This window comes from Oncorhynchus gorbuscha, linkage group LG22 (genome assembly GCF_021184085.1).
Source record: "Oncorhynchus gorbuscha isolate QuinsamMale2020 ecotype Even-year linkage group LG22, OgorEven_v1.0, whole genome shotgun sequence".
In the NCBI taxonomy this organism is placed as follows: domain Eukaryota; kingdom Metazoa; phylum Chordata; class Actinopteri; order Salmoniformes; family Salmonidae; genus Oncorhynchus; species Oncorhynchus gorbuscha.
Window position 1 is genome coordinate 31,807,338 of NC_060194.1, and position 10,862 is coordinate 31,818,199.

General features: G+C 41.5%; 2 protein-coding genes across 3 annotated transcripts; one reads left to right on the forward strand and one right to left on the reverse strand.

Annotated features, from left to right (window-relative positions):
• Positions 1-770: 770 nt before the first annotated feature.
• On the forward strand, positions 771-2,905 carry LOC124009707 (microsomal glutathione S-transferase 3-like). Of its 2 annotated transcripts, none has more exons than XM_046321791.1 (6): positions 771-921; positions 1,762-1,896; positions 2,011-2,084; positions 2,216-2,273; positions 2,443-2,515; positions 2,611-2,905. In XM_046321791.1, the coding sequence occupies exons 2-6, from the start codon at positions 1,780-1,782 to the stop codon at positions 2,736-2,738; spliced, it is 450 nt and encodes a 149-aa protein (XP_046177747.1). In that variant the 5' UTR covers positions 771-921; positions 1,762-1,779; the 3' UTR covers positions 2,739-2,905. The 2 variants fall into 2 exon arrangements, with proteins under 2 accessions (XP_046177747.1, XP_046177748.1); XM_046321792.1 differs by lacking the exon at positions 771-921 and adding an exon at positions 1,117-1,250.
• A 2,898-nt stretch (positions 2,906-5,803) lies between these two features.
• On the reverse strand, positions 5,804-10,705 carry LOC124009774 (soluble scavenger receptor cysteine-rich domain-containing protein SSC5D-like). The gene is made up of 5 exons (XM_046321928.1): positions 10,393-10,705; positions 8,700-9,026; positions 7,605-7,988; positions 7,337-7,494; positions 5,804-7,193 (listed from the first exon to the last, which is right to left on the reverse strand). Exons 1-5 carry the CDS (start codon positions 10,457-10,459, stop codon positions 7,149-7,151), a joined length of 981 nt encoding a protein of 326 aa, XP_046177884.1. The 5' UTR covers positions 10,460-10,705; the 3' UTR covers positions 5,804-7,148.
• Positions 10,706-10,862: the final 157 nt, after the last annotated feature.

The following is a 10,862-nucleotide window of genomic DNA, read 5'->3' on the forward strand; positions in this document are numbered from 1 at the left end:
AATGGGATATTGTCATGATCCTTTCTCTGAGGCCAAAGTCTCAACGCTTCTGCCATTCAGAAAGTGTACTTACGGCTGCTGTTTACTAAAGATATAGTGCCATCTAGTGATGTAGTATTGTTAAAATATTGCAAAACAGGATTCTCTTCCCCGTGACCAACACTTGGAATGTAAAATGGAATGTTGGGCCTATCAATTGTTTCCATTTGATATTGAGAAGAATTAGTATGACATAATGTGCCAGACTGAAACGAAAACCAAACGGATGAAAACAAATGTAACTGGAAAAAATCACACCAGTGAAATGAACACTTATCTTAATTAACACCAATGAACTAACAGAAGTTAATATTGAAATGGTCCTATGACTAATCCCGTCTAATCCAAGGCCACACTTTGGTGAAATTACCTCCGGTAAGATATAAGAGCCAGCAAAATCACTCTATACAAGGGAAGTAAAACTGATTGATTTAATTTCTATCAAACTGTGGTGAACATAAGGGAACTTCCTTGACGCATGACATTGTCACAATGACTAGGCTGAGCAGAGAACCAGAGCTCAAGAGGTTTGTGAGTCAGATATGGCCCTGTTTGAACTCTCATAGGAAAATGAAGAGGTTGTACTCAAGTAAACATACTTTAAATAGGCTTGTGAAACACTAACAGTAAATAAAGTTATTCTATTCATTTCACTCTTATTATATTACTCAATGTCATGCTAAAACTCAGAATTATTGGTAGTAGTCCTACGATCTGATTTACAGCCCAAATGAACTCCACCAGGGGGAGGCACCACGCCTCTTCTGTGTGTTTAAATAGGATGACTCCCTTACGAGTTGACGACACAGGATACAGGATTACTGACTGACAACAAGACGGACTACTTTCAATTGCGAACATTATTCAGATCGTCATTAACAGGTAAATAACACTTATTTTACAAACGGTATTCAACGTTACGTATTGTTGCTGGATAGCTTATAATGTTGCACTTCTAGTTCTCACGTTGGCCGTGTTCGAGAGGATCAACCTCGCAATGTATTGATTGACTGATCTACAAATACTAATGAGTAGTTATTTATGATGCAAGGTGATTTGTAGATCAGTCAGTCGGCATTCGCCTGCAATCGTTTTGATGCTCTCAAACACGGCTTTTGTTTTTGGGAGCTTTTAGCGTAGGGGTGTCAAACTCATTCCATGGAGGACCTATGTCTGCCGTTTTTTTCTCCGATTAAGACCTAGATAACCAGGTGTGGAGAGTTCCTTACTATTCAGTGACCTTAATTCGTAAATCAGTTACAAGGGACGAGTGAAAGCCCGCAGACACTTGGCCCTCAGTGGAGTTAGGCATGTGTTTTAGCGCATCAAGTTCAACTGAATTACTCGCTTGAAAATGCGAAGATATGCACCTATTGTTTATTTGTAACTTTTATGTGCACTGTACCACATTCATAGATGGTTATTTTGTGTCACATTTTGAGAACTTTGCTGATGGGAAGGGTTTTTGCAGTTTAGTATCCTAACAATAGGCTACAATAGACATAATAAGCACATTCCATATTAGCATAGAAGCCTATTTTCCAAGAAAATTGAGTAAATTCTGGTTTCAACGACTTGGCATTGATCTAATATAATTGATTAATTTAGGGCCTACTAACTAATCCGTTTACTTATTGGACTTTCAACCAGTATCTTATCTACAGTGAATGTGAAAGTGGGATTGACCAACTCACCTGTAGTCTCTGTGTTTATCTCTTGCAGCAGGAGATCAGTGCCAGAATGGTTGTGCTGTCTAAAGAATATGGGTATGTGGTTCTCACTGGTGTTGCCAGCATGGTCATGGTTGCCCACCTCGCTGTGAAAGTTGGCAAAGCTCGCAAGAAGTACAAGATCAATGTGAGTTGCCCGGGATCTGGCCCACTGTGTGTCAGCCAATGAATCATCTAAAGCTTAAACTAGGCTATAAAAACTCAGGATGGTTCCCCTGATTTTCTCTTCTCTGTTGGACAGTACCCTCAGATGTACAGCAATGATCCAGACTCTGGAAATATCTTCAACTGCATCCAGCGAGCCCATCAGAACACGTATGTACTATGTATTATGAACATTTAGTATGTACTTCACAGAAGCAGCAGAGGAAACAACCAGAGGTTTGTTATAAAAACCAAACATTTCTTGTAATATTAGGTTAAACTTATTATTTATCTCTTTACAGCCTGGAGAGCTACCCTGCTTTCCTCTTCAGTCTGGCCATTGGTGGTCTGCATAGTCCTGTGAGTTCCACCATTTATTAATTGACTATATATGTTAGATTTGAGTACCATGTATCCCAGACTTTACAGTTAGTTAGTCAGAGTACTCCATAAAGACACTCCTCTGGATTCCCCTTTATTAAGACTCTTTAAGAGTCTGTTGTTTAACAGGGAGCCATTTGTGTTACAGCGCCTAGTCAGTGGACTTGGAATGACTTGGGTTATAAGCAGGGAGATCTATGCATACGGATACTCCACTGGAGGTAAGACAATTGATAAATATGCTTATAATACAATAATTGATGAAAACAGTATGGCATCCTTTACTCAAGGGTTTTGTTCTATGTATTCCTTTCAGATCCTAAAAAAAGGATGCCGGGGTTATCCGGGAACATCGCTCTGCTGGGCATGATTCTGACCGTAGCCAACTTTGGCAGAACCCTGTTAGGCTGTGACTGGGTGAGGCCTGGGATGAGACCAGGATGAGGTTCTCAGCTCCCTTTCCTGCTGCCATTCCTGCTACCATTCCTCAGTGAGAGGCACTGCAACCCCACCTGACCTCAGTCTATTAGTAGTTGTAGGATGTCCTTTGTGGGCATCCGTACTTGTGTATGATATGTACAGACAGAGTTCAGTAAACATTTGGAAAGAGATGACCACGGCTGTTAGTTTATCATTCCATGACTACCACACCACGCCAACTCCTCCCAGACCCCCTCCTCAACACTGATAGGCCCAGATAAGCTGTTAATGGTGCTTCACCAGCTACTCTTTGTTAGAGTGTGGACTTTTTTATGCATAATGTTGCCAAAACTGTATTCCACAGGAGGTTGGTGGCACCTTCATTGGAGAGGACAGGCTCGTATTAATGGCTGGAGCAGAATTATTTGGAATGGCATCAAACACATAGTTTCCAGGTGTTTTATGCCATTCCATTCCCTCCATACCTGCCATAATTAGGATCCGTCCTACTCTTAGCATCTTCCTGTGCTGTATTCTAAATTAAATTCTAATGTAGAAAATGACCATGGAAAATGGGCTTAAATAACATTTCTAGGTCCTATCATGGATGTGTGTGTGTGTGTGTGTGTGTGTGTGTGTGTGTGTGTGTGTGTGTGTGTGTGTGTGTGTGTGTGTGTGTGTGTGTGTGTGTGTGTGTGTGTGTGTGTGTGTGTGTGTGTGTGTGTGTGTGTGTGGTGTGTGGAGAATAAGGAGATGTTATTGCCTCAGAAGAACCAGAGTGAACCAAGAGGTTAATGTGTGTGGTTGTCCTCATTGATCTGCATAGTTGTCCTAAGTTTACACCTTTTAGTCATTTAGCAGACGCTCTTATCCAGAACGACGTACAGGAGCAATTTGGGTTAAGTGCCTTGCTCAAGGGCATATTGACAGATTTTTCAACTAGTTGGCTCGGGGATTCAAACCAGCAACCTTTTGGTTATTGGCCCAACTTTTGTTACCGCTAAGCTACCTGCTGCCCCTTCACCTCTAAGCCTACATGCAGGAACAATAAATGCCTTACTATTATCTTAACCATTAGGCAATGTTCTGTTCATGGTTGGGTTAGGGATGGGGACTGTACTACACTGAACAAAAATATAAACACAACACGTAAAGTGTTGGTCCCATGTTTCTTGAGCTGAAATAATAGATCCCAGAAATGTTCCATACACACAAAAAGCTCATTTCTCTGTTAGTGAGAATTTTCTCCTTTGCCAAGATAATCCATCACCTGACAGGTGTGGCATATCAAGAAGCTGATTAAACAGCATAATCATTTCACAGATGCACCTTGTGCGGGGGACAATAAAAAGCCACTCTAAAATGTGCAGTTTTGTCACACAACACAATGCTACAGATGTCTCAAGATTTGAGGGAGTGTGCAATTGGCATGCTTACTGCAGGAATGTCCACCAGAGTTGTTGCTAAAGAATTGAATGTTCATAAGCTGCCTCCAATGTCGTTTTAGAGAATTTGTCAGTATGTCCAACCAACCTCACAACCGTAGACCACGCGTATGGTGTCGTGTTGGCGAGCGGTTTACTGATGTCAACGTTTTAAACAGTGCCCCATGGTGGCGGTGGGATTATGTGGTCCTTCTGTAGCTCAGTTGGTAGAGCATGGCGCTTGTAACGCCAGGGTAGTGGGTTCGATTCCCGGGACCACCCATACGTAGAATGTATGCACACATGACTGTAAGTCGCTTTGGATAAAAGCGTCTGCTAAATGGCATATATTATGTTATGGGCAGGCACAAGCTACGGACAATGAACACTATTGCATTTTAGTGATATCCATTTGAATGCACAGGGATACCGTGACGAGATCCTGAGGCTCATTCTCGTGCCATTTAGCCTCCGCCATCACCTCATGTTTCAGCATGATAATGCACAGGCTCATGTCGCAAGGATCTATATACAATTCCTGGAAAGTGAAAATTTCCCAGTTCTTCCACAGCCTATATACTCACCAGATATGTCAACCATTGAGTATATTTGGAATGCTCTGGATCGATGTGTAAGACAGCGTGTTCCAGTTCCCACCAATATCCAGCAACTTCGCACAGCCATTGAAGAGGGGTGGGACATTTGTTCCCAAGTATTCTCACACATAATAGAGAGACATATGTGATCTTATTCAAATGTAAGGAAGGTTTCAAATTAGTATATTTTTGGCCTCCCGACCATCCACTCAAGAAAAAAAATCAGCCCTCAGCTGAATCTAGCTGATGATCCCTGTTTTTTACTGTGACTAACAGACTGTATTACCAGTCATGTGAAATCCATAGATTAGGGCCTAATTTAATTATTTTAATTGACTGATTTCCTTATGACCTGTAAATCAGTCAAATCTTTTATTTATTTATCCGTTATTTTACCAGGTAAGTTGACTGAGAACACTTTCTCATTTGCAGCAACGACCTGGGGAATAGTTACAGGGGAGAGGAGGAGAATGAATGAGCCAATTGTAAACTGGGGATTATTAGGTGACCGTGATGGTTTGAGGGCCAGATTGGGAATTTAGCCAGGATACCGGGGTTAACACCCCTACTCTTAATGACCTCAGAGTCAGGACACCCGTTTAACGTCCCATCTGAAAGATGGCACCCTACACAGGGCAGTGTGCCCAATCACTGCCCTGGGGCATTGGGATATTTTTTTAGACCTGAGGAAAGAGTGCCTCCTACTGGCCCTCCAAAACCACTTCCAGCAGCATCTGTTCTCCCATTGTTGCATTTATATTTTGTCCAGTATAATTAACAATACAATAGCTCTCTGAACTTGTGAATCACTTCCTGATTATGCTGTAGAGTCATGGGCACACAGCAAAAAGGGTTAAGGACTTTTAAAATAAATCAACCTAAAATGTTCCTTTTCTTACAGTTAACCCTGAATCTGTATGTCAACCTCTTACATCACTTTGGGCACTTACAGGTAAAACACTTAAACACTGGAAATATGATTTGTTGCAGTGCACGACAAAAAGTAATTTTCTTCAGGTAATTTTCAATCTAAATGTAACTTAAAATCTCATAGTTCTAATACATACTCCGCTGTTTCTGCATTTTATTATTTCCAATTAACTTAAAGGATCATTTTCTGAGACACTCTTAAATATCAAGTAAATAGTTAATAAATATCTAATTACATAATTTCATATGGCTTGTAAAGAAATACTAAGCATACATTTTGCTTTTACATTTTGATAATACTATACTTTGCACCATTTGTGTTTAACAATGTTTATTAGCTGATCACTTCCACACGAAGCACTGCTGTCTCATCACCATTGGTTAACTTTTATCCCTTAACCTTTCTCCTCAAAGTATTCTATGAAATGGATCTGTATCTATATGGCTTTGAATCAAGTTACGCTTATTGGAGGTGACCCCCTTTCTGCAGGAGCGGACTGGGACCAGAAATGGCCACTGGTATTTCTAACACACCAGCCCATTTTTATTTACCTTGAGGCCCCCATTATTAGCCAGATCATCATCATTTTGTGCAAAAAAAAAAGAAAAAAAGTTAGACAGGCCCACTGGGCTAAAAATGGATCAGCCGCCCCTGCCTTTCTACACCCCCAATCTAATTAACCAACGAATGCAGAGAAGCTGACTGTTTCTCTGACTGTTTTGGGTTACATTTACAGAATGTTTACTGGCTATCAAGTAAGACCAAGGATTGATGTTTTTCAACCCACTAGGCATTCTGGTTTGAAAGAGCACTTCACTCATATTTGGTCAGTTCAAGGATTAGAATAGTTCTATAACATGGTTTATGAGAGACTGATAAACATTTAAATCAAGTACCTCTACAGTAACCATCTTTCACTCCCCTTTCATTTTCCCTCGATCCTGGACTCAGGCAACAACATCCAACGTGACATTGTGTCTTCTTCATACAGTACCAACTCATTTAGGGGCTTTGGAGACTGTGAGAGCACTGTGACTGTTTCTATAACACATTAAAGTGCAGCCTGTGCTGTGCATGACCTGTATCAGGAGGAGGGGGTGCATTACAAAGGGAACTCGTCTCTGAAGAACAAAACAGACCCCTGTGCAGATGAGACGTCCGAGAGTTTCAAAGGGAATATTGAGGGTGTTCGTCTAATGTTTAAATGGAACCTCTGATGTTGGCTTAATGTTGAAACCTCTGATGTTGGCCTAGTCTCGAAACTCCTCATTGGGTATTGAAAGCCCTCTCATTGTTAACAGAACACAATCGAATTGGAAACTGCTCAGAAGGGGGAATCATAGGGAGTCAACATGGGCACTGGCAGAGGGCCTTGAGTCCAGTCAAAAGCTTTGCCAGGATCCAAAATGGCAGCCCATTGGGTGTCTGCTTTGTAGCTGTGCTAGAAGAAAAGTTGACCGTTGTTGATGAAAAGTTTCCATCATCAGTAAGTGTATCTGGAAAGTGGCGTGTCTTCCATCAAGTCATCCTGGACAGGAAGACAAAACAAGATAGTCATAATGTTACCAAACACTATATCACTTCAAATGAATTGAAATCATATATCTCACATGAACAAAATGTCATGCCACAGTAGACCTGAATCTAACATGTCAAGTATAGTATGGTCACCATAGGTAGATCCTGCAGCCGGTGGAAGTCCGGGTGGTCGGTTCGTTGGCAGAACTTGAGGAAGAGGATGACAGAGACTACGCCTGTGGTGACAATGAAGACAGAGACCAGGCCAGCCAGCACAGGGTCCAGAGGAGAGTGGAGATGTGGCCCTTTGTCTGGAACAACACGTTAACTGAGTGATTAACTTGTGTAATTAGTTGTGTAATTTGTTAACTGGATAAAGAGTGAACAATCTGATTGATTAATTGGTATATTATCACCTTACCTTCATCTCCAACATTGAGCTCCGATGGAACCTCCTGTTCAGGTGGGCTGACAGGGATGTGGACTGGGGCAGAGGTCTGGGGGTGCTCCATGGTGAGGGGTTGGGTTGGGGAAGGGATCAGGGCAAGGGTGCTGGGTTGGACAGAGGACTGGATCGGTATTAAAACATGGGATGGAAGTAGGTTGGTATCTAAGGCAGGGGGAGTAGAGGTGGTGAGGTGGCCTCCAGCGAAACCAGGGTGGGTAGTGCCCCCTAGGGTGGAGGGGTGGCTAGTAGTGTCCCCTAGGTTGGAGGGGTGGCTAGTAGTGTCCCCTAGGATGGAGGGCAGTCCTGCAGGGGAGGTGCTCTTCACAGGGGGTGAGGAGGAGGAGCCATCTGGAACGGCTGAGTGATAATCACATAGAAATATAATTACAACAGTATTACATACAGACAGTATTACACACTGTACATACAGTATCTCAATGGAAGTAACAGATAAGGGTTCTGCAATGAGTCTTTTTTTCATTTACCATCATTACTGCTTCTCCTAAATGAGGTTATACTCATTGTTATTTGAAAGCAAAAGGAGGAGAATGAGAGAGACAGATATATTGAAATCTGGATGGTATTATGTCATATTGTGTGTTTGTCAGGCAGAAGAGGCATCAGACACAGCAGACTCGCTCAGCATTGACAGAGATAGTTATATTTGTTAAAACGATACCTCCTACATCAGGTTGCCACATCCCCCTCTATACCGCTCAACACCCCTCTACTCCCTGTTGCCAAGGCACACAGGTAGCCGGGCCCAGGGCATACCATGATAGGAGGGAAAGATGGAGCCTTTCGATTCCCCTGGTAAGCTGTTTGATGGTGGGTGGAGCCTGAGGCAAGCTTCTGTGTTTGCAAACAAGCAGCTTTTGCAGAATGCGGCTGTCTATTTTCAGACTGAACACTATATAAACAAGCTACCAGCTGAGTGGTGGCTGAAAGTCACAGAGTAATATAATTACTATAGTATTACATAGACGGGACTACCTCAGGGTAACCATGGGGAATATAGACAGGCTTAATGACGCTGATAGAAGTGAAATATCATTTGGGTTACAGTACCTGCGAGAGTGGCATTGTCTTGGGTGGTGGTAACAGTGTTGACTGTGTGTGCAGCTGGAGACTTGGTCATCTGATTGGTCACAGCCATGTCATCGCTGTCACCAGCGTCTGTAACAGAATCTGATTGGTGCAGCTTGTCGCTGTTGGTAACAGCTGGTTTGGTTGGGGCTCTATCCGCTTGGTCTGGTGAGGTCTGATTGGCAGGACCTGGCTCTGGCCCCGGATCCCCATCTTCATTGATAATTGGGAGGGCTTGGGATGCAGTAGACACGTCCTCACGCTGGAGGCTAACTGGGATGAAGACAGGGGGCAAAGCAGTGCTCTGACCTACAAGAAAACAATGATGATGTCACTGTATAAATATAATGTCCTGGTTCTCCATGTTGTTGTGAATAGATGAATTACTGATACTGGTCGACATTACAAAAGCATGACTGGGAAATACATATTTATTGATTATTTTTCCTTTCCACTGAACCTGAGCAGGAAGAACTCAGGGCTCTGGTCAGGCCCTAGTCATGATTGTTGCCATTTTCATATATGTCTAGTGTATGTTCAAATGCCATTGAATTGTTCATTGTTTTAGAGTATTGAGTGTTGAATAGTTAATGTGTCAGTGGCCTGTAGCACTGTGGTGTTATATAATTAGGCATCCGTGGCTATTGCTGAGAAGGGGTACATCATTTCATCTTCCATTCTTACCAGCAATATTAATTGATCTGCTGTTGATCATGTTATATGATATACTTATGTTATGAAATATTCATAATAAGAGCAGTTGGCAACCAATCCAAATGCAATAGGCTATACAAAAACATGTTTTCATAGGCTTACTGGTATATGAGACTATAGTACTAAACGAGTATGTATTTAAATAAGAAATGCAATACTCACAAGAATAATTGATTAAGTATATCAAGCAGGGTTGGGTTAAATTCCAATTGAATTTGAAATTCCAATTATATTATTGAATTCACTAATGAATTTAAATTTAATATTTATTGTAAACACATTTAATCTTTGGAATTGAATTGGAATTCAATATTTGTACATTTCCCAGGTAATGGAATTAATCCACTTAGTATAAAAAATTTGACTACAGGAATTGTTTTAAATAATTTAAACGTGTATTTCTATATTTCCATTATAGCGAGGCTGTCTGAACAGTGACATGATCAACCTCAAACCCTGAGGGAATTGAATTCAAATTTGTGGAATTGTTTTGTTCATAATATTGAATTAAGAATGGAATTAATGGAATTTACCTAATATTGGAATTGAATTATCTCTGAATTCAAAGACTGGCCTGGAATTTGGATTGAATTACATTTGCAGGGAGAAGTAATAAAATTAGAATATAATTTAACCCCAACCCTGATAAAAGATCAGGCAAAATATGTTGAGAAATTCAAAGAATGTTCCTATTGGCCTCTTATGTCAATAAAAATATCCTTACCTATAATAACCTCATAATAACCCGCACTGACAGGTAGCCCTAGTGTAAGACAAGTCGATAAACACTGCCAAATTAAATTGGTAACATTACATTTACGTTTAGCCTACATTATACAAATTGTCATCAGAATAACTATCTTCAGAATATTTTGTGATGATAAAGTAAACTGAACAAGAACAAAATCAATATTCTCAGCGGGCTGTCTATTCTAAACACAGCACACACACCGACACCCACCCTTTGTCTGCGATGATCTGGTAAGGATCACCAAAGCACAAACCACTAGATGCATTTCAATGTTCATTTCATGTGCCGCTTTCGTGGATACGATGATAAAACGTTCAACAGCTTTTAACGTCCGTTCTCTTCTTTGCTAGAGCGTATTCTTTGCTGCTCTTTCGGTTGGTTATCTGACAGAGAACAGTATTGCTAAAAATACAGAAGGGTCTGGCATTAGAGGATATGAAAGAAGGGGTGGGGTTGATATGCCTGTATGACGCGCGGTGCGCAATGTTGGACTAACGCACAGCGCAACACACAAAGTGAGTATCTTCCCAGCTCCGTCAGGACGATGTCTGTCGATGTTAAAGACCCACAGTGTGTTATGAATGTGTCACTGTGACGGGCTCCCTTCCATTGCTAGCCCGCGACCGCCCTTCCCATTAAAGGGGGGTACGCTGCACCTCAACCAGCTGTCACTGCATGCT